At 39.9% G+C, this 24,236-nt stretch overlaps 1 protein-coding gene across 3 annotated transcripts in view; it reads right to left on the bottom strand.

Moving 5' to 3' along the window:
• Positions 1 to 1,026: 1,026 nt before the first annotated feature.
• Positions 1,027 to 24,236, bottom strand: part of KIAA0319 (KIAA0319 ortholog) — a 58,910-nt gene continuing 35,700 nt past the window's right edge. For 2 of the 3 annotated variants that reach the window (XM_032113880.1, XM_032113891.1), the window contains exons 10-21: positions 22,611 to 22,839; positions 19,813 to 19,936; positions 18,304 to 18,436; positions 17,270 to 17,418; positions 15,257 to 15,408; positions 14,011 to 14,149; positions 12,650 to 12,809; positions 11,204 to 11,346; positions 10,131 to 10,253; positions 9,073 to 9,163; positions 7,453 to 7,544; positions 1,027 to 6,621 (exon numbers count right to left, since the gene is read on the bottom strand). In XM_032113880.1, the coding sequence (XP_031969771.1) occupies positions 6,443 to 6,621; positions 7,453 to 7,544; positions 9,073 to 9,163; positions 10,131 to 10,253; positions 11,204 to 11,346; positions 12,650 to 12,809; positions 14,011 to 14,149; positions 15,257 to 15,408; positions 17,270 to 17,418; positions 18,304 to 18,436; positions 19,813 to 19,936; positions 22,611 to 22,839 (1,714 nt within the window). In that variant the 3' untranslated portion in view covers positions 1,027 to 6,442. The remainder of the gene's footprint in view (positions 6,622 to 7,452; positions 7,545 to 9,072; positions 9,164 to 10,130; positions 10,254 to 11,203; positions 11,347 to 12,649; positions 12,810 to 14,010; positions 14,150 to 15,256; positions 15,409 to 17,269; positions 17,419 to 18,303; positions 18,437 to 19,812; positions 19,937 to 22,610; positions 22,840 to 24,236) is intronic. The other variant, XM_032113900.1, reaches the window with a different exon arrangement.

Genomic DNA, 24,236 nt, shown 5'->3' with positions numbered 1-24,236 from the left:
AATGCTGAATTGACAAATTGACAGCAGCCACATTAAGTTCAGTCTTTCAGATTTGCACAGACAATTTTGTTCTGACAGCTTTATCACTGGAAAAGACAACACTTCTTTGCATCCACATGTTCATACAGTGTAAGATTTTGGTACCTCCAATTACAGTCCCTTGAATCTAAATCAAATAGATGAGACTACCTGGGCATAGTAATATGCCATCAGTCATTTTGTATGGGAGTCTTTTATGCTGAGTCGAAAATTTTATCACAGGATAGGTTTTGTAGATTAGAGTGTCTTCCCTGCTTTTGTGATGTGATAATTCTTTATTTCATTCATTAAGATTTAAAATAAGAGTTTGGGGAGCTCCTCTGTTACTGTCTAATTAATACAGTCTTGAAGCCTGAGAAACTGTCTTTTAATTTCCAACTTGACATAGTCACAGCAAATTTCCATTTTATTTTCTTAAGTTACTCTTTAAACAGCTGTTTGACATACACACACCCCCACCCCCACTTCCTGTCTTCTCTGTATGACATGCTCTCAAGAAATTATGTTTACCTGTTCTACTGGATATTAACAATTTAGCTATCTTAAAGAAGATTTAAGTATGGTGTTCAGAAGCTCTAAATTACATTTCAGCACTTGTTTAAGGGGTTTCCATGTCAAAACTTCCTGCTTAGGTCCTTCTAAGAAGAAGGACCATGAGAAGTTGGTGGTTTATTCACCTTATCAGTGAGTGCCAAAGCTGCTTAGCACAACTGGCTGAAGTTGTTTCGGAATCATGCCGATTATCTTCTGTTGCATCACCTACTCACAGGGATGGGGGAAGGCTACTGCTATTACCAGAATGTACAGTGTAATAACAAAGGAGCAGACTCCATCCTTCAACAAAGGACATACGTATCTCATCAGCTTATTCAGCTGCCAGTATTCCCTTGTAGTCCCGTGGCAATGTTTGAGGCACCACGAATCCAAATAGTCTTAAAAAGTTGCTTTCATGGTGTATGATTTTTTCCTTACAGAAAGACACTTGTATCTCATAGCACCTTTTATTATCACTATTTAGCACAAACTTAATACACAGCAATGGAAGGATTTTTCTTTTCCAGTTCAGAAACAAGCAGCATAACCTACCCCTCTCTAACAGCATACTTTAGTTATATTGCAAACCTGTATCTCTCATTATCGCTAAGCAGCTGACTCAAGTATGGAATCTGTTACAGAGTAAGCCACAAAACCTGTGAAACACCATACTTGGCATGACAGCTGGTGATTACTTACACACAGCCAATTAAACCAAGTAAGGACAAGCACCACATGAAAACTTACTGTGAAGTGCAGTAAATTACTCTTTTCCTGCTCTCTGGTGTACTGAATTCTCTAGAAAAAAGATGCTTCTGTCAGCAGAAAGGGAAGGAATCAGCTACTGCACTGCTTTTATGTTTCAGTACAGACAAGCTACGGTAGACAACATATGTCTATTAGCCTAGCCTGAGTGTTGAGTCCAATACAGAGTACCATGCTTAAAAGAGTGACAAGCTTCTAAAAGGAAAGACAAAACTTTATTAATAGTTACATAAATGTAGTAATTTCAGCTCAGAAATTGTTCCAGTTACAATACAATAGCATTTGCAATAAATAACATTTTCTAGAAACAGATTCCTAATATAAATTCTGTAATAGCTCACCCATCCACCCACAGGGAGAAGTGCTTTCATACAGAGACAAAATACACATGTACAGCTCATCTGCACCTGATTCATAGCCTGTGCAAAAATTGTTTGCCTTTGTTGCCTCCTCCTTAAAATTTTATTTCTAAACTTTGTATTTCCCTTTGTATTTCTGCCTTGGGGAGTTCAGGATATAAAAGGTACATAAAATGGGTTTTTCTTTGCTGCAGAAGTATGGGATTAGTATTCAAGTTAGGGATCCCTGATAAGCAATAACTGACATTAAGAAACTAATTCACCTCTATCCTGTTTCCGTTCTCCTGGAGGAACATTTTCCTCTCTCAAACCTCACCTAAATGGCAGAAGACTACATTTACTGTCATTTTATTACTACCTTCCCAAAGCTCCACCTGACTACTGCCTGTTACTGGTATACCAGGGGGCAAAACTAGTTTCACTTGAGGTTAAAAGCAGGAATAGAATGTTTGCCTAGGAACTCAATTATTTCAAGAACATCAGACTATCTAAGGAAAGTTTGCACCAGCACAGAGAACACGTCTACACTCACTCTCTCACTGTTAAGTTCCTTGCATGTGTGTGGACTTCTCTTTGCCCAAAGGAGACCAAGGAAAGGAAAACTGACATCATATAAGCAAACAGCTGACAGCACAGAACAGATGCTTGAACAGTACTTTTATCTGATACATCTGACAGAGGGAGAGTAAGACTGTTTACCTAAAAGGACAGAGTTGATCATCTATTCTTGCATATGGAACAAGAATAACCTTTTTTCCCCTATGCAAATAAACAAATCTCTGTAATAAGACAGTTTGCATTTTGCTTTGTTTTCTCTACTTAATATGACAGGTTGAACCATAGGACAGATAATTTGGGTGTGGATCTCAACAGATTTGCCAAGGTAAATTTTGTTTCATACTGCAGTACGGTTTCGGTTAGGAAAATTAAATCCACAAGACAATTACCTGTTCGCAGCCATGGCAGTTTCATGCTGTGTATGTACTGCATTGAATACTACACTTGGGTACTGAACCTGTTTAATGCTTAGGAAGTTTTTTTCCAAAATATACTCCTTCCTTAAAATGCAAACAAATGCAGTCCTTTTACATAGCTGGACAATCCCTGCTTGTGTGTGTAAAACCATGATGCAAGTGAAAATCCAGTGCTTACACTTCAAGGCAACGAGGCACTGCAAGTATCACCACATTGACTGCCTGTAACAAAAGGCAGTATCTTAGCAGTGCCAAACTGAACTATTCTTTATTTTCAGCAGATTCTGAGCCACACAGGACAAGCTCTATCTAGTCTCCTCTGCTTTTCAGTGCAGATGAGTCTTTTGGGAATAGCCCTACCCCTATTTCACAAATCAGCTGCCAGTACTCTTTCTGTATGTGAAGGAAAACTGTGTGCAGAAGTAAACGCGGGGACTGAGAATCTGCTTTTAACCTATAATAACCCAAACCAAAGGGTTAGAATCTAAATTCTGCCAATATGCTTGCACTGTTACAGCCAGTTTTCTGACCCTTTCATTCATGGTATGACCTGACATTCTGCAAGAAAGCAGTAGTTCTAGAAATAACAATTATACTGAATCAAGATACAAGCCTTGCTATAGTCTCTCCTAAATTCCTGACACAAACATGCTTGGCCAAGTGACACAAATGTGATACCACAAATTCATAGAGCCAGCTTCTGTGCAAGTTCCATATATTAAAAGCAAGCCTGGTCTTATGGTGAGAGGCATAACTTCTCTTCCCAAGCAGGTAGAATAATCAAACTAGTAGAATTCAGCAGCAGCTGAAAAATTTAAACTATATTCAACTTTGAAAACATAGCTAAAATACTATTAGCAACAAAGATATCAAAGTATCATCTAGAGAACTGAATTTACCAAGCAGCTTCCACTTGCTAGGGCCTTATACAATGAGAAATTGGTCTAATACTTCTTATTTGTTAGAGTGAGAAATACTTGGCCAAATCATGCATACGTTCTCATGGCACATGAACTTACCAGTGATCCAAAGATCTGAGCCCACCAGTGTGCATCCATGGGCAGGGGAACAGTCCTGGAAATTCTGCAGCATTAAGGAATGAAGGTTTATGACTCCTGGAGTTGTTTTACTAGAGAATCAGTTTTTCATTTTGGTGGGGTTTTTTTGTTTTGAAAAAAAGAAAAAGGTAATTTAATACCTTGGAAGAACAACATCCTAGGCTTCAGCACTGGCTTTAAAAACATAAAATAAACCCAAAAGATGTAAGTCACTAATTTCACAAAACTGACAGATGCTGCTGACTGCACTGACATGTCCTAGAAGGCAAGCTTCAAGATAAAGGCACACTGGAGACAGAATTTACAGAAGCATCAATGGCAGCACAGGACATATAAACTTGAAATTGTTTAAGCAACTTATTTGCTTGTTTAAAAATGCATGTTTCCAAGAGAATAATTCCTGCTAGAACATTCTGTGAAGTTGTTCAGAATGGATTAAGCCCAACATCTGGATTTCAAAGGAAAGAAATAAATTAGTATTTTGAGTGGGCTTTAACTTTTTTCAGGAACGCTTTAAAGTGAACACTGCTTTTATCATGTTAACACATATGGAGCAGGAACTGAAAGACATCAGAAGCTGACCTTGCTTTTGTTGATGAAGTTATTTAAAAATATATATATATATATATATATACACATATACACACACACTCTCAAGAAGAGGAAGAGTGTGATAAACTAGATTTGTTGCAAGAAATAGCCTAAAACCCCCATACACAGAGTTGAAACTTGGTTTCTGAAGAAAGCAAATCATATCATTCATACTGCACTTCGCTGGTGCGTATGGGAAAAACATGGACAACACCTGTATTAGCCCTTTTTAGCTCTTCACAGCCTCTCCCACCACAATGACTCCTGCAGCCCCACAAAGATCTCCAGAAAAATGCAGGGCTGGACACAGGGTAAATACTCCTCATTACTGCATTAGTAGCCTTAGGGACTGTTGCTGACTGCACTTGAGAAGCAAAGGTATGAAACAAGTTATGAGCATGCTATGTTGCTGCAACTTTTGACCACTGATTTCTTCCAGCCTAGATGGTTCTGACTGTTGCCAAGTCCATTACGAAGAGAAGCAGAGAAGCTACAGTGTTCAACCCAGCTACTCTGTTGTGTCAGACTTCTAAGAAAGGATGAAGCCCCAAAATTCTCTACTACATTATTCCTCATGATGGAGATGGGCTGTATGCCCTCCCTGACCCTTCTAAACTGCTCCCCTTGATCTCTATACTGCTCCATCCTCTGATAATGGGTTCTCTACCACTGGATTAAAAAAAACAAAACAAAAAAACCAAAAAACCCTAAAACATTTTTAAAAAAACTCTTCAAAAATGCTCCCAGAGGAATGTTTTCTCCATCAAAACACATCATTCCTCCATCTCAGCCCAAGACTCCAGTACATCAGTAGAGGACCCCCAGGAAAAGCTGATGTCATGGCTAAACAGTACTACTCACTACAAGTGACGACTATGTATAAAAGTCTGGTCTTCAGTTAGGGGTTTCAAAAGCAGTACCGGGGACATGATTTCAAAGCCTAACAAGCAGGCCGTGAAGAAATTATCCAGATTGTGAGCAAGAATGTCAGAACTGCAATACACCTACCCTTGCCAAAGACATAAAAGGATCTCTTTAGGCCAACACATCCAGTCACTGAATAGCCAGAGAGGAAAAAGTCAAAAAAATCTCATGTTCAAGCTAAAGTATTGCTCAGTACTGATTACCACGACAATGAAGGTACAATGAACGTCCTGCTCCACAAGGGTATTCTCCACAAACATTTCACTACACAAGTGCCTGGTGCATTCTTTAATTGAGTGCTTGATGCTGACAGATGAAAACTCAGCTGAGCATTCAGTCTTAAAAGGTCCAGAGCTCCTCAAAGTGATCTAAAAAGGTTGTTTGGGATGCTCAAAATGCTTCTGAAGGTGCATCACACCAAGTCCATCCTGCTACAGTTTCCTGGATGGACATGGCAGAGCCAAAGCAATAGGTCATTACAGAAGCAACCTAAGGCTAGAATTCCCTGCAGAAACCACACCTCCTATGTGAATAGTGGGAATGTTGCATCCTACAGGACACAGATATATCATGTTACATTACAGCTGATCCAGTGCAATCGCTAGTTGTTAACTTTCTCTGAAAACAAGTTTTCACCCGATGAACACTAACCTAGGAAAGGAAGTCACAGAGTACAGCTGGATAAAGACACTGCACTAAAAATGCTCTTCGTGTTTCTGTCCTAAACTGAAAATTAAGATGGAGCCTGTGGCCACATATTGCTCTCTATAGTTGTAAGGAACTTCATCTATTTTGGCTTTTGCTGTTGTAAATCACACCACTTCTCAAAGACAGCATTAGGAGCACATATGAATCTGTATGCCATTGTTAGTTACCATAGTTTGTAGCAGAACAGCCCTGGCTAGTTTTGTAGCAGTGATTTAGAAAAAAAGGCCTTCTGAAGTTCAAACATTCAGCACAGAACATGCTAGAAATAAGATGTGCTTTTTCTTATTCCTATGATGGTGACAAGAGGAGTTAGCTGACCATCTAATCCTTTCTCCTTCCTTCTGCCTTCCCCTACCTGTTCTAGAAATTTACTCTTTAATCTGCAATTAGTTGACATTTTAGGAATCTTTCGGTTCTGGAAAAACAGAGGTGGGCCAACATGTTTCAGATGTGTTGCACCAGTGTGTTCTGTGCTTTTACCCTCATTCAGTTATCTGTCTTTGGAGCTGTAGTTGAAGGAAACTCCATTTCTGATGGATCCATTTATAAGTGTTCTAGAATTCTCTCTTTCAATCTTTTCTCTGCTGAAGATAGTGTCCTGATCACTGTCAAACTCTGATTCAGAGACCATCAGACTGGAGTTGTGTTCTGTACTTCTGTGTTTTATACCTGACAATGAAAAAGCAAAACAAATTCATTAGAAAGGTTTGGGTTTTTAGTAACATCTAACCATCTTCTCCCCTGCTGTCATATGAAAGGTAAGTGAAAATATTCTCTGCAGTGCAATGTAACAGCATACACCAATACAAAAACTGGCTTAGGAAGTATCATATACCATTTCAGATACTCTTATTGCTTCATTGCAGGCCCATCAGTTTATGACTCTGAAATATGAATATATGTATTTAAATTTGAAACAACTGGATTATCTTAGTACACACCCAATGAATTTTTAATAGCTTGAATCTGGAAATCAGTCTGTCCACTCAACAACCTTATTAACATGAGTGGCAATGAAATGTCATGGTTTCTACAGAAACATTATCTCCATCTTTCAAGGGCAGCAATTTCTCAGAATGATTTTGTTTCCTTGGACTTGAACATTTCCTCTGCTAAAAACTGGAAGTCAGGTAAATTAAAAGATACATAAACAGCAGCTGAAATCTACTGATGTCTAACAGGGCACTTGTGGTTGAGGAGGGAACTGCTGTGCAGCAAACAGCTCCAAATTAAAGCATATGCTAAAGAGGAGGAAGGCTTACATGGAGAAAATCTGTGGGGCAATTAAATGTTCTAAATTAAGATAAACTGAAGCTCAGAGCAGAGGCTGAGCCCAAGGCTTTATTAAAGAAATTAACTGATTCTCCCCCAACGACTTCATTGTCTGTTTGTCTCTGCCATTCCCAAACTTGTAGGCCTGCTTCTGGGCTCATGCTGCCTGCAAGTATCAATTCAGGCACGCCTAGCGGATGAGTTCCCAGGTTGCTGTATAGCACTTACCATATTTGGGCCGTAGCTCCATCCTCTCCTGCTCATCTATGTTATCTAGGATGGTGTATTTTGTTTTCTTTCTTATCTTTGTCCTCTTCCTGCTAAAAAGATAGTTACCAAAAAGACATTTAATTCTCACATACGCACATAAATCTGCTCCCCCTTCCTTTGCATACACATACCCCTATATACAGAACATCATTGTACTTTCTCACCTCCACTTAAAAATAGTTCCAGTTTGTACCTGAATAAGGCAGCTGCACAATATGGACAAGACAGTATAGTTTATTTGCTCTCTGATATGGAAAGATGAAGAAAGCAAGGCAGATTGATTTGCTCTCCTAAGCCACAGTTTGTTCAATTCCAACATAGTAACTACAGACATGGTAGATGAATATTCATATGCCCCCACAGTTCACAGTGGAGAAGCCACCTTACTACTCAGCCAGCATTACAGCAACAACCAGCCTTGGCCACCCTTCCATGATCTTCTATAGCGTTCATCTGGCAACTCAAAGTTTTTAAAGGCTCCAAATCTCCAGCCAAATCTTGAGTCTACACTGTCTTTTTCATGCAGTTTCCACAAGGCAAAGGGAATCTCTTGCTGTTCTGTCCTGTGCAGTAATTCCCTCCTCTTTTCCACAGGAATTTGTATCAACCTGCCCTCACTCTCAGACACAAGCCACATGAGGACAAAGGACAGAAGCAGCTGAACTCATTAAAAATCCCTCAAATAATCATCCAATATACACAAGCCTGTGAGGCTCCACACCACACTGTGGAGGCCGAATGGGACACACTTTACTATTTAAAGTTTTCTACTAACAGCACTGTTCCTTCAACCATAAAAATAAAATCGGTATCGACTCCCACGCATCCTTTACATACTGTAAAGACACCCTAGAAAAAGATGAAAATCCCGAAAGATTTTGATGGCATTTTATTTTTGCTAACACCTGAACAAGCTATCTATTTGCTGAGCTGTTTGAGCTGCAGCAAAAACACTTGCTCTACTGACAGAACTTGCAGGGGCTTGTCACTTGAAAGAGAATTTCTTATCAGCTCACTAGGAAAGACTGGAGGGGAGGCAGAGAGGGAAACAACATTCAGTAGTATGAGTGTTCCTGTTTAAGGAAAGGGGAAGCAAGAAGTCTGCATGACTGAGATCACTACAGTACTCCTTGCCTGAAAGCCACATGCAGCCCAGCCACCCACCCTTCCTGTCCAAGGGAGACACGAGACTGGGAGCAGATCCTTTCCCATGGCCTAGAACATTCCTACATCAGTGACCTTCAGGGTGTGCCTTTTTTTCTTAGTATGGAGTACCTGCAGGACTCAGTAGGAGACTGAAGATCTGCAGTATACTCTCAGCATTTTAACATTAATTATCACTTAATGTGAAGGGTACTGCAATATTAACTTTTTGGTTTTCATAATGCAGAAGAGCACAGACACACAAATGGATACTCCTTTTTTCAAAAGAAGTGTGTGTCTACAGAAACAGATATAGGAAGCTCCTCACATGTCCAAAATGAGCTCAGTGATTTAGTGCTATGGACTGGACTAAAATGTGGCGGTTGTGTGCAATTTTTGCATATACCCCATCAAAAAGAAACACAAATCATGTACCTTTTGCAGCAGCAGATGCAGAACCAGGTAAGCCCTACCACGACCACAATCAAAATAAAAACAGATACAGTCACATAGAGTATACTCCACTCTGAAAAAAGAAACACAACAGTGCTTTTTAAGGTCATATGAATAGAATAACTTCTAATACAACTCTATTAAAAAAACCAATCCTGAGGAATGGGGAGTGGCAACAGGAATGTAGGAAAACTCAGGACCATCATATTCTTATAAGAATTCATAAAAATTTTTAGCCTTTAAGACTAGAAGTGCACATTAGAAAATTTTCTTCCTCTCAAATACCTTTTACCATCCCAAGATACCTGAAGTCTGTGTAGGAACTGACAGTCCTGCAAAGGGTCACGGTTACCACCTCAGTTATCATTCCCTAACTGAAATAAACAGGATGTATACTCTGGGTCTGGCATTTTAGTAGTGCTTTAGAAGAGGAGCTGATTAGAGGTAGATCCTTCTACTCGCACATTTATATTTATAAATCCAGGAAAACAGGAAAGGATACAGACAGATGTGCAATAAATTGAACTCCAACATGTGTATACTCACAGTTGTCAGTGTTACCAGGTTCTAAAGGTCAGTATTGGTCAGTCCAGAACACTGATGTTTTCTTTGCTTAGATCAGACCATACTTCTGGCACAGCAGCATCAACTGCCCACTCAGAGAAATTGAAATTGCTGCCTCTTTTCCAGCTTTGCAACAGTCCTACTCAAAAGCTTTGTAATGCTTAACGTTATTCAACAGCCTCTCCAACTGGCCCCAAATTGTTGCAAAATCTCTTTCCCATTACCAAGCTTTCACACTCTTTTCATCAAATAGTGATTCTCTTTAAAATCTAGGCTACTACTGTCAAGACATCATTTCAGGAAATTATTCAAATATCTTTCTATAGAAAGGTATTGTTGGGCTGGAAAACACAGACTGTTTCAGTCTTCTCTCAGCATCTACCTCCTAAGTATTCCCCGTTCTGAGAACAAATAATCAACAGTCTCACAAGACGACAAGTTACTCTTGAAATATATCCCACAACACCCAAACTCACCACAATTACTCTCTCCATCATTTAGATAACGATGAATCAAGTTTTCCATCCACAGCTGGTAGCAAATGCAGCGCTTTGTTATGGGGTCACAGTGCCCATGTCCAGAGCATTTCAAAAGACAGGCTAAGAACAGAACCAAACATAGGGTCAGTTGTGTAAATGTCATACACCCTCTTAATGTAAGACTAGATTGGTGGCAAAGTGTCTGCTCATAACACTGTGATATGTTTTGAAACTCCCTTTCCTTTGGGCCTATGTGTCAAATAGATCTACAGTTTAGCAGACTGCTGGCTGTGAGGAGAAAGAATGTAATCAGAGTATATTTATAACAGGACAACAATCCTTTTCAACCAGTAAACAAAGACTGAATTTACTATACCATCAGTACCTATTTTATCACTGGAGCTTGCTTACTTTCTTTGTATTTGAATTGTTGTGTCCTGATTTTAAATTATGGAGAAGTCATGTCTGTAATACCTACGTATCATAAAGGGTTGACATTACTATTGAAGCTTAAAATAAGCTTAGAAGTTCAAGCATCTTTTTGGGCAAAAGAAAGAGTTCATTATAGGAAACTCCAGCAGCCTGTGTACATTGCAAAGATTAGAAGACTAGGTGGTAACATAGCGATCACCTCTTTTGTTTGATACAGGCAGACAAGAACAAGTTAGATTACAAACCTATTTACTGAACTCTAAAAGCCCTGAAGGAAGCAGAGATATGAAACATAGCTACTTTATGGCTATATTAAGTTTTGCACATCTTCTAAGAAAAGGCAGTAGGTAGGGTATCTTTATCCTCATTCCACAGGCCTTCCTGATGCAGACCAGATTAGGATGTGCTTTTGCCTGCTGATACAGATGATGTCTTTTAAAAGTAACTCAGACCAGTCTACCTACCACAAATCACGAAGCATTTTAAGTACTGTCCTCAACATAATCTTCTGTAAAGCTACACCCACCAAGCCCAGACACCAGATGGCAGACAGAAGGACTTCATGCAGTGTTTCCAGGTGCTATGTTAGCCAAATGTCTGCAAAGTTCCGAGATGAGCAAGCACAATCCAAAACGTACCAGCCGTGTCAACTCGTAGGACTTTAAAAAGCAAGAAGTCAGCTTTCTGCTTCAAAAGCTGCACGTGCAGAGTCCGTGAAACATCTGATGCTTTGATCACTGTGGCAGGATGCCCGTTCTGCACGTAGAACACAACTGCGGTGCTGCAGAAAGAACAGCTAAGGTCAGGACTGCTGTCACAGATCACTTTCGTCAGGCATTCAGCAATAAAGGCATATAGCCTTTAGTCTTTTTTGTTTCTGGAAAGCCAATGTCACCACTGACAAAGATTAGGGAACTCTCTCCGTGGAGGAGTCAACTGATCTTCATTCTGAGCTGGGAGCACTAGCAGTTCTCTGGCTTCTCAGTTTCAGAGAAGACAGGTGAGGATAACAGCAAATATAATTCCCTCCTTGGTCTTCCTGACTTTTGCTTTAAGAAGTATGTATACATTTGCTTTCTCCACTCTCATGTAGAGCCTGTCACAAAACACTCCAAAGCAATTTCACTAACTTTAGGAAATTGTATTTAATAGGAGAAAAAGCTCAGAAGCAAAGGACCCAGAGTACTTCATGTGGAAGCCCTCCTGCCCCGTCATCCACAACTTTTAAGTTGGGTGGTGTTGATCTCACCCTGTATTACACACTTCAGGGAACATTTTAATTTGAAAAGCTCTGACCAAAAATATCATAGCTATAAATACTAGACTTTCCAAACTGTGTTTTTAAATTTTAAGAGGTTCCCCAAGAGCTAAATAAACACCAAAATGGGTTTTAAATTACCAAGTAGTTGACAAGAAGTAATTTAAAGCTAACTCATGTCAACAGGTTCTACCAATCATGCTGAGAAGTTTCTCTGGGTACGCACAGCCATCTCTAGCACTCTACACCAAGGAGAGGGTGTATTTCTTCTTCACAGTAAAATACCACATTTAAGAGAATCCACTGTGGAGTGTTCTGTGCAAAAAATGGATTTTCACCACCAGTTATATGGGAAAATGTTTATAAAATATTACAAACATCAAAACCATGGAGAAGAAGTAGGAGAAAAAAGAGGGAATAAAATAGATTTGATCAAATAGAGCTGGAACCTTATTTTGAAATGCAATACATGTTTCACTGTGAGAAAGTCTGTTTATCTTGCTCCATTCAGCATTTGGAAAAAACAGAAGCACTGTATGGAACAAGACACTGAAATACATATGCATGTACTTTCTTTAAAGGAAAAAAAGGTATATAGAAAAATTTGGGGTTTTTTTTTTAAACAAAACACTTCAGTTCTGAGCCTCCACAGAGTTTGCTTCATCAGTTTTCTACCACAGAAGAAATTCACCTTTTAAAGTATATTCTGTTGAGAAGTATAGCATTTTTTGTCATCTTAGGAAAGATTATTTTGCAACTAATTATGAGCTGTGAGAGAGGCAAAGAAAATCACAAGTCCTCCTGGCACAGCAGGACATCTTTGTACCTTATATCTGAGTAGGCTTGTATCTTCTGAACTTTGATATCTGAATCCAAAACATTCAGCAATACAGCCAGCTGTCTCACCAGAGTGTCCTTCTGCTGCTCACTCAGCTGTCCCACTCCAACCTGCAGGATCAGCTCCACCAGACCACTCCTTTTGGGATCTGACAGAAGAAGAACATGCTATTCCTTCAGAGCCTGGCAGATCCTTCAGTACAACATGCATTACTTGAAAGTATTTATTAATACTGTAGTTTTCTGCATAAGACTCATATCACTGATAAGCCAACTCTTTCATGTACTTAGAGAAGTACTTAGCCTATATCATCACGTTCTCTCTGAAATAAACGTGGTGGGTCCTGAGATAGCAACCCATCTTATCAATACAAATAAAGTACTTCAGGGTGCACTTTCAGCATTTACACATTTCTGTGCAGAAGAGCAACTTCTGTTCCCTTAAATGCTGCCATCTTAAAGTCAGAGGTAAGGACTACATGAGTCCAATTACCAAGTTCACTGCTAATTATCTGCTACTGACTACCACCCAGGAAAAGGGAGCCAAAGATGGACTTGTATGCAAGCATGCAAGACTGTGAGTGAGTCTAAATGAGGATGGTTAATTTGAGAAGTATTGGGTATGTTTACCCTGCCTACCCTTACAAACTGAGAGTTCTGTTAAATAGTACTTGAACTTCTAGAGTGTCTTGCAAACAAAACAAACTTCACAGATATCCCATGAGAATCATAATCCATTTACTACGACTACATTCAACAATAAAGTAAGGAACAGAAATAAAATCATTGCCAGGAGCCAGACAAACAAGGTATCTCTGACAGACAAAGATTTCACACTCTCTTCCTGACACTTCAACTTCCATCCTTTAGCTATTTCACCTGCATTTACAACCCCCTGAAATTCTTTCAGGATTTTTTTTGTCTTTCAGGATTAAAGAAGAAAAACAAAAAAAACCACAGTTTCAACCATCAAACAGAAACATTTGTACTTAAATTTAATGGTCAGCTCCTATCTCTTTCTACTGGCCAAACTAATTAACAACCAGAAAAAGAAACAAAAAACCTACAGTGAATGAGAAGCAACAAAAGCCTAATGAAAATATTAACCAGTAAGTATAGTTGTTATCTACTTATGGTGCCAACTACAGGGACTGTAGTAGTTAAGAATCCAGATGTCAACTTTTAACACACTTGGGCCTAGTCAGAGAACAGTAAGAAGTTAGGAAAATAGAGACCTGTTTCCTCTGTGTTTTAACTTGAGAGATTCTCATCAACATCTAAATAAATAAGTGAAAAGGAGAACAAAGATGTGGTATTCACAACATGTCGATGACCTTTTAATTGTCATACCAGGCCGCACTTCAACAGTTGCTGAATCAACATCTGAGTCTCCCTTAGCATCCGTCACTTTCAAGTGGAAAGTATAGGTTCCTTCCACCAGATTAGTTAACTGCAGTACTGCCTCGTGGTCTGAGCCATGGATCACATCCTGCAAAAACAAGGTCCAGAATAGTTACATCCTCAGAGAAAGATGCAGGTGTCATTATCGAGTTGGCTATCTGGTATGATGGTATGTGTTCTTGCTTTGACTTTTGGGACAAATATGACCTACCCAGAGTTTATAGCAGAGTAATGAAATTTGGAAGGGACAGTCTGCATACTATGGATATTTTCATTAAAAATACCCCAGAGAGAAGAGCTGACAATCTGAAGAACTCACCTGCTTGAAAATCCAAGACAGCTACATTAATATTTTTCAATGTTTTTCCAGTATCCCTAGTTCTGCTGTCTTAACTCCTAATTTCCTCTCCTTGGAGTTCATGTATTTTCAACTATCAACTATGCCAGCTATATCTAAGCTAAACCTCTTCCATTCTTACACACTCACGTGAATTGCTTCTAGAAGCTTTTTTTATGATTTTGCTTTTTGTCCTCTTCCAGTACTTGCTGATTTGCCACTATCTTCCTGAGGGCAAAGAGCTGTCCACAACACTTCTTGCAAAAAGGGAAAAAAATTATCCCAGTTTTATTAACTGACAAATAACTGAAGTTTATAATCAGGTATTTCTCCTGTTAGCCCCACTCAGAGAGTAGAATCCACTGCCCTAATGCCCCAGGCTATTCACCATCATCTGCGAAGGAAGGTACCTACGCATCTAATGCCAAACACCATTTTTGCCTTAAAGTTTTACCTCATATGGTACCAGGCAGGATTCCTTAATCTTTATTTGTACTTCTTGCTCTCTCAGACCCTTCCTCCTTTAGAATATCTGAATTTCAGATAATCCTTTTCTCTCAAACACATTACTGTCATATTATCATCAATTACTCTTGAACAGACACAGCTTTATTCTTCTGTCTCGAGTCTTTCCCAACTAAGTTTGCATTGCTGCAGTCCTTAGTTACTGTATTCTCTAGCTGTACTGAAAATATCACCAGCCTCTTGAACCGCAGCATTACAGAGAGCAGGGGAGACAAACCAGAAACAAGGCACCACACCTGACAGCATCTTATGGGTCATACCTGCTCTCCCTGCTGCAGTGGTGTTATGTGCATAACAAAAGCCAAATTTCGTTACAACCTTCAAGAAACTTACCCCAGCTGCTGGGCTTTGACCATCCCGAATCCACAAATATGACACAATCCCCTGGTCATCAGCAGACCCTGAGCCATCCAAGGTAACAGAGTTGTTTGGAAGCACTAGAACATGCTTCCCACCAGCATGTGCCCGGGGTGGACTGTTGTTTTCTAGCCATAAAAATAGTGGAGAAGGATTTGCTTTCAAAACATGAAATGACATGCCATTGCCAATACACCCACACTGCAATTCTTTACCTGATGATTACAGACAATAACAACAGAACCTCATGTCGAAGCTACAGGGAAAGAATGACTGCGTATACAAAATCTGGCTCTGAGCATATTGCAGTCTAATAAAAACAGAGGTGCACCATAAGGAGAAAGACCTTTTTCAAAAAGCATTGTGGGATATTCTATTTACAGTCTCACAATAACTTAAACATCAGATCTTCTCAGTCAAGCAAAAAAGATTTTCTGCCTACTTAGAAACACAGTCCAGCAGGAGATCACCATGCTGGGACCTTTTCATCTGGAAAATCACTTATTACCCAATAGAAGCTTGTGCAAGATCTTGTATCTTCAAAATGCCTGTAGACAAAATGCAGTCAGGAAACTTAAGAGCAAGTCTAATTCCCAAAAATTTTTTGCTCACCACTAGCACTGAAACTAAGGCACATGGTGAATAAAAGTCAAAGAAACATGAACATGATCTCTTTCCAGAAACCAGACATCACTGATTTTTTTTAGAACACAACTGGTAAGCCAGGGCTCAAGGAAGCTGTGGAGCTGAGTGAAATACCTCACTGGACACAAATAGTTGGCCCCAGGCAGATCTCAGGGGTGTTGGCTGTAACAGCATAGGGTTGTCTGTGATACAACTGATCTTGTCTCTTCCAAGTAAAATGAGTTGACTAAATTTGATTATTAGAAAACTGAGTATTTTTAATACTGAACCTGCAACTGTAGACAGAACTTACTGTGGCTACACCTCACAGCACAAACGAGACCATGGACACATTTGGGCAGAGCTGTTGCCATCTATTTCTAACTGAATACTAACTGAAACTCTGAAAAAGTTCAAGCAATGATGCACATGAGTAAAACAAAGTCCAGCTTCTTCTCCAAGATGCACATGGGTCACAGCAATCCCAATCCCAAGTACAAGCTGGGAAGAGAATGGATTGGGAGCAGTCAGCATAATGCCACTAAGCCTTGAAGAGAAGGACTTGGGGTGTTGACTGACAAGAAGCTCAGCGTGCCCCCGCAATGTGCACTTGCAGTCCAGAAAGACAACTGCACCCTGGGCTTGCTGAAGTCAGCACATCCCTGGGAGGGTCCAAGGCCAGGTTGGATGGGACCTTTGAGCTACCTGGTCTAGTGGAGGTGTCCCAGCCTATGGCAGGGGTTTGGAACAAGATGATTTTCAAGGTCCCTTCAAACCCAAACCATTCTATGATTCTATGAGTATCCTGTTGGGAAAAAAACCCCAAAAAACATGAAATACCCCATACCACCACAACTCTTTCTCTGTATAATTTAAAAAAAAGCCCAAACAAAAACAAACCTACCACAACAACACATCACTGAAAAAAAAATAAAACCAGGTCTTTTAATACTAAATTTTTAAGTGGAAACTGGTTCACTGAGATGTGACTTTTTGGATGTTACCTTAAAATCCACAGTAAAACTCCTTTTCTGCTCAAAGCTTAATTTCAAACATAAAATAAAAAAATATCTTCTTAATGATGTAGACATACAATTGTCAAAAATACTATTTTGGAGCACATTTATTACAAATAATTTTGCATATATTGAACACTAAAACAGCTTGCATCAAATGAAATTCATTCTGCCAGTCACTCACAATACTACTTTACTAAAAAAGAGCAGTTAAGTCTTCTTAAACACATTTGAAATATAACAACAAATATGTTACACCTTTCTGTTCTGATTTCCTTCACATTAGGTCAGTGACTGAATGAACTGTCCAGCTGCCCACCACGCCCTAAGAAGCAGCAGCCAGGCTTACCTTCCTTCACAGTAATGGAGAGCACAGATGCACTGCTCAAGCCCTGCTGGTCTTTCACAGTCAGCCTGAAGCGATAGGTACCAACCTGGAGACCAGTCACAGTTGCTATTGCCTTGTCATCATTTTCCATCTGTACAGAGCTTGGCCCACTGAAACAAAACATCTCACAAAAATCATCGCGCCTAGCCAGACAGACTGTGAGTTCAGCAGCACTGCTCAGGCCTTTTGCTTTTATGTGTTGTAGTTCTACTACTGCTATAAGCACTGATGGTTAAAGAACTATTTGAGACATGAGTTTAGAGAATTAATACTTTCTTTCAAGACATTAAAAGCACCCAAGCACACATCTCCACCTATGAGAAGAGCAGAAAATATCCCCCAGAACTTCAACCTCACCATGGTTCTATTTCATGGGAGAATGCACATGATATTGCTCTAAGAGCAACTCACAATCTGTATAGGCTGCCAGCAGACCTCTTCCCGTACCAGGTATGACAGCTGCATGAGCTAAAATACCCTGTCCTTTTATTAAGGATCAGTTAGATTTGCACATAAACGTACAATTATAAGCTTTTGTAAAACATTTTCAATCACCATTCAAGAGTCATTTAGTCACCCGTTACTGAAAGTTCAGGCAAAAATGACTGACACTTTACTGTTCAACAAAAAAGTGATTGAAAAATCGTAGTTCTAAGCACTAATGGAAAAACTGTGTATTACAGGAGAGTACCCAAGCCTGCTACTTGCTTTTTAACAGGAGACACAGAAGTTCCTGTAATTTTCTCTTAATTTTATAAAAGTAGGCCTCAAAATGAAACATTGCAAACATAGGTAGAGACTACCTATGGTAGGTCTGAGCTTTTCAAGTTCAACTTAAAATTACTATTTCTTATGCTATTACTACTCAAGTGGGATGGTCCTGAAAGCAGTTCTCTAACAGAGCATCATTCAACACAATTGCATAAGAGGCTCTAGATTAAATCACTTTCACTTTGCTCTCTATTTTACTGGAGATGAGTAAAATCTTTAGATACCTGATATTTTCCCAATGATAGAAGACAATGCCTTGATCATCTTGGCTTTTGCTTCCATCCAGTGTAGTACTTTCTACTGGGAAGGTCAATTCCTTGTCAGGGCCAGCCACTGCTACTGGAGGACTGTTATTTTCTGCAAAATTAGTATTTAGTGTATGACATTTTAGTGTATGCCAGTCACTGGCAAGGCTTGCCCATGAGAGGGAAGATTTTACACAGAGTATTTTAATAAAATTCTGATATATTGGTTCAAAAGGTACAAACCACAAGTATGACACGCACAAGCCAGCAGCTGGGAAAAGTCAACTCTGCAATAAGCCAAATCCCACAGCAAGTACTTCCCTTTTTCATAGTCATATCTGAAAGCACAGTCCCAGTCCCAAAAATCTTGCTGCATACTCAATGCATTACATAAAATGTCACAAAACATGAGTGGTGGAGTAGTCTCCTGGTTCCACCAGTCCACCCCTTTTAAAATCTCCCACACAAATATGATTCTTTGCCCTCAGAGAAGATACTGACCCATTCTGTCTGCTGCTCAAGGCCAGCATGATGCCACTAAGTTAATGTCGAATCAGAGCCTTTGAGAATTTAGTGCAGAAATATATGACCTGTTACTCTGTTTTCAGCCTCTGCTTTTGTGACATGGTAAAACTGACAATGCTACAATTTTCCTGGGTTTTTATTTACCCTTTGTCTTGACTTTAGCAATAACATCTTTCTAACTCCACACTATAATGGGTCTAAAAGGCTCCACCACAATTCATGTTCTTGATTCCTGCAGTGAATGATTGCTGTAAAATTGCCCCAGAAGGGATCACCTACAAAAGATTTGTATTAAGCAACAACAGGAAGATAAAACATTGCCCCACGGTAGAATGTGAGACCTGCACATGGGCAGGAAAGGCCACTGTGGATGCAACAGGCAAACATACTGTGAAAAAAAGAAAAAAAAGACATTTAAAAAATCTCATGAAGCCCAGACCATCTGGGCTTATTCATCTTTTGGCTCCCAAACCTAAATAAACATGTGAAAGATGCAGCTTTTGAAAAGTCCTTGGCTGACACTTTTCCCTAGGAAACACAATGCAATTCATTTGAGTGAATTCAAATCACACAAGGACTCTTGCAGGAGAATTGCAAAACAATAAGAAAACTGAGCAAAGCACTGATTGATACTCTGAGCAGCTTTCAAAACAGACTCTGTAGGACATTAAACTCAAGAGCTACAATTTCGCTTTTACAAGCACACTCAGACAGATCTCTGTTGCCTTACATAACCAGGCTGGTGTGAACCCTCAGGATCACCACCTGGATTGTGTATGATTCTACACTTGACTGCCTGCTTTGAAAGCAAATGGAGGTGGACAAGTCCTTGATCCAGGGGTACCAGGCATTCAAGCTGCCATGTCAGTGGTGCAATGTGGGGAGAGGAGGTGTTGGAGAACAGCACCAAGGCACCAGGCTGGGCCAGCCCTGAGGGACCCAGACATGCCTGCACCGACTTACCAGGCTGCACGATGAGTGTGACCTCGGCTGTGGAGCGCTGCCGTGCAGAGTCTGTCACAGTCAGCTGGAACGTGTAATCTCCTTCCTGCATTGCAGAGAGCTGCAGGTACGGCGTCCGCACCCCCTTCGCAGCATCGGTAAGGACAGAGCACGAGAGAAAACAGAAATGGTTGTGGGTAATGAAAGGTCTTACAGAGCAAATGTAAGAGATAAGAAACGGTTAAATTCATGAATACAACGTTTGAGCAAGGAGTTTATGCACTTTGCAGATAAAGAGGAGGCTTAAAATCTGGTGCACAGACAGAGGTAATGTGTTCACTATTGCGAATATTCACTGTTCCTACCAACCCAGAGAAATATATCTATAAGCAATAAATCCTAATCTCTTCTGTTCGTATAACCACTGCATTATTTTTCCACAACATAATTGTGAAATACATGGAACCTTACTATTCTCATTCAGGAAATTAAACACTGATGATAATTCCTACAGCTTATTCCATTTCCTTAGGGATATTTTAAAAACAAACATCATGACATCCTTTAGTACTTATAAAAACTTAAATGCAAAACCAAGCTTGACTTGAAGACAGATAGACAGGGTTATGGGAAAAAACCCCCCATATTAAACAAGACAGATCTGTCCTGAGTTTACTCTTTCAGCAGTATTTGCTGATACCTATAGAAGCTCATTAAATGACTGGGCCCAGCTATAGATCCTTTTGCTAATAAAATGAACATTTGTGGCATCTCTCATATGAAGAATACCAAATCATAATGCAATTAGGTTTGGCTTTTTTTTGGGATAAAGATGATAATAAGAACAAAGGGACTTGATAAACAATTACCTAACCAGAAGAGGTACTTGTTACATTGCACTCTAACAGTGGATATCATGTAACACACCACAGACCAGTATCCTCCGGAGTGGTCCAGAGAAGGCACACAAGATGGATCAGATGGCTGGAGCACCTCTCCAAAAAAAGGCTGAGAAAGTTGGGGTTGTTCAGCCTGAAGAAGAGAAGGCTCTGGGCAGACCTCATTGAAGTCTTCCAGTATACCTAAAGGGGGCTTATAAAAGGAGAGAGAGGGACTTTGTATATGGGCAGATGGTGACAAGACAAGAGGGAATAGCTTCAAATAGAAAGAGAGCAGGGTTATGTTAGATATTAGAAGAAATTATTTACTCAGAAGTGGTGAAGCACTGGCACAGGTTGCCCAGAGAAGCTGTGGATGCCCCATCCCTGGAAGTGTCAAGGCCAGATTGGATGGGGCCCTGAATAACCTGGTCTAGTGAGTGACATCCCTGCCCGTGGCAGGGTGTTGGAACAAGATGATCTTCAGTGTCCCTTCCAACCCAAACCATTCTATGATTCTGTGATCCTCAGCTTCAAGCACATGAAGAAGATTACTTGTAGAGGGATTCCTTGTGGAGTGGGGGCATACGATACCCCAGGAGAGCTTGGGCACCCCAGAAGTACCCCTGACGGGGCCTCAGGCTGAAGATAGGCTTGCTAGGCACCTGCTAGCTGGCAGCCTTGAACAGCCTTGGGAAAAGGTATACACTGGTCAGCTCCCCTGCTGCTTAGAGGCTTTCTCCTGGGAAAGGGGTGTGAACTTTGCAAAGTATAACTTGGTTAAAGTAAACAATAAAACTGGAGCACAATGCTCAAATCGTATCGGTGTTCGTGTCATGACTCCGGCTGGTTCCCCTGCACCTGGGACCCCCCGCCCCCCACCAGTCTGTTGAAAAGAAACTGTAACATGCACTTGCACTTCCACATTAAATACCCAATGAATCCATTGGATATGTTAAGCTGTCATTCCTTTCCTTCAGAAAGGTTGTTTTAAGATTGAATGGCTCTCAAAAACTACAAGTTCAGTTTGTTCAGGTGCTTTTGGAGTTTTTGACTTGGTGAATGATCAGAAATAAGTCGTTATGCTGTAAGTCCTTCTATAATTCTTAAATTTCCTCTACAGTGTAGACTTGCATTAATAATATTATTCCTTTCCTAAACAGATCTACAGAGCAATCTCTTTCCAGTTCTGAAGGTCTAATGCATTTGCCAACCTGGCAGAAATCGTCTCTTATAAAAAATGGCTTCTGAGTTCCAGCTGGCTTCATTACATTAATTATCTCAACAGCCTACAGAGCTATAAGAATCTTCAACTTACCAGATGCAAGTCCAATGAAAATATTTATTAACTTCTCAGATTAAAAAAAAAAAAAAACAAAACAACAACAAAACCAAAAACAGTCATAAAAATAAGAGAATAAATTCTGTAAGGCTTCACTGGAAACCCAGTTTTAGTGAGCATAAAAACCCACCACAGAGCATGGCTGCATAAACAGTGCCAAAAGGTCTTGTCATCTTTCACTCAGAAAATTAAGTTTCTATTTGAGTTCTACTCTCTCCAGGAGAAAGTGTTTCAAGAAAACTCTGACTATCCCCACATTCTCCTATAACCAGTTTTCACTCTGCCCAGAGCCTCAGAAGATGGGAGCCTGTGAAACAGCCTCTAAGGTTCAAGGACAGAAAATGTGAACTTGAAGTCTTTCCAAACCACCAGGGAACAAGCAAGTTTGTTTAGCCCCGAAGAATGAAAAAAATTATGAAAAGGAATTAAAAGTAGTATCTAAAATAAGAGCTGAATACATGTGAGAGAAAAACAAAAACAGAATAACATCACTCTCGGTATTTCAGTGCTTCTGAGCAGTTACTTAGGTATGTGTTTGCTCATGTTAGAGGCAAAGATAAAAGATCTTTTCAATCCTATGCAAGGAGAAATACACATACCTGCATTGCTACAACCTTGCCTTTGCTTTTGGGACTGAGCGACCACTCATAGCTGACAATTTCATGGTCATCGCTGCTCTGATTTCCATTCAGTGTGATGAAGTTCTGGGGCAAAGTGACTGCCTGATTAGGTCCTGCATTAGCAATAGGTGGGTAATCCACTGGCTTGTTGACAGTCAGAGATGCAATGGTGGAGTTGGCTGCTCCATCTGAATCAATCACTGTGAGTCTACAACATGAAAAACAGTATCTGTTAAGATGGACTTCTGCCAACTTCTAAATTGAAATATTAATCTTTTTCTGGCACTTTTTCAAACACCACCTAAACAAGAGGCACTGATTATATGATATGAACTTCTGCTTCAGACACACATATCCCTCAACTAAGGTAGGAAAGAAATTCAGAAAACTGTTTACAAACACAACTTTCAACCTTTAAGAAAAACAAAAAAAAGCCTAGTTATTCTGGATCCCAGATTAAACCCTTTACCTGCTGTCAATAGCAACAGCTCCATTCACTGCAAACTCTTTTAGAAATGTACTTGGTAAAAAAAAGGGATTTTATTCATCCCCTATAGTGAAACAGTCCCTGTCAACATCTGCATCTAAAACTACACTGGATATTCAGAACCTCTGCTTATAGAATAGCAACAGATCATGGCACACTATTACTAATTTTAATGGTGCTTAAAATCAATGTCAAGTCACAGAACTAAAAATGTACAGTTTTTTTTAAAAACCAGACATTACTGCCTCTCAGAAATACAAAAGCATCTTAAAAAGAGACTGCTGCAGGCACTTCAAAGGAATGACAGCTGCCCTCTGCAGTGTTGTAACCAATTAATCTCTAATCCACCTCTGCTGTGAAAACTGCATGCAGCTGATCACACGGAAGAGAACCTGAGCAGGAACAAAACTAGTGTTCATTACCTCAGACATTAGGGAACACATATATTTTGCAATGGGTGCACATCCATGCGTATCACGGGCACTGGATTTTTTTGACCAGCTAATTTCTTGTAATCTTCAACACACTGCTCTACTGTTCAGGTAAATCAGCCTCCCCCAAAGGTGAAGAGATATAACAACTGACTTCCTAATTCCCTAGGGTTTGGAACATACTTAGAAGCATTGCTTGTAAGCAAAATCTGCCCCTTTTAATATGGAAAAAAATTAACACTCATTTCTGCTACTGTATGAAATGGAACAACTCCAGATAAAGAACACAGAACTAAAGTGGAAGCTGTAGGACTTCTGGTGAAGCTTATGCAAAGCACCGCAGTTAATGGCTATGTATGCTGACTTCAACATTCTGCGGATGCTACACTGATACATAATATATTGGCTGGTAGGCAACCCACTGGCAGCCAAAGAACCCAAGCTGGGTCAGTGGGAAGTCTGCCTCTATGCAGACTGGACTTTAGTAAGCTCAGAAAAAAAGGACTGATTTTTACTAGAGCACCCAGAACCACAAACATTGCTTCCATTGTTGAGGTAAACCCCAGATTCAGCAATACATAAATGGAGGAAACCAGTAGCAAGGCAAACTCTTTTATAAAGAACAGAATGACTCTTAGTAAAATCAGCATAAAACAATGCCTTGTGAGGATCAGTCTGCCAATATTA

The sequence above is a fragment of the Corvus moneduloides genome, chromosome 1 (assembly GCF_009650955.1).
Source record: "Corvus moneduloides isolate bCorMon1 chromosome 1, bCorMon1.pri, whole genome shotgun sequence".
Taxonomy (NCBI): domain Eukaryota; kingdom Metazoa; phylum Chordata; class Aves; order Passeriformes; family Corvidae; genus Corvus; species Corvus moneduloides.
This window is presented reverse-complemented; position numbering and strand designations above follow the sequence as displayed.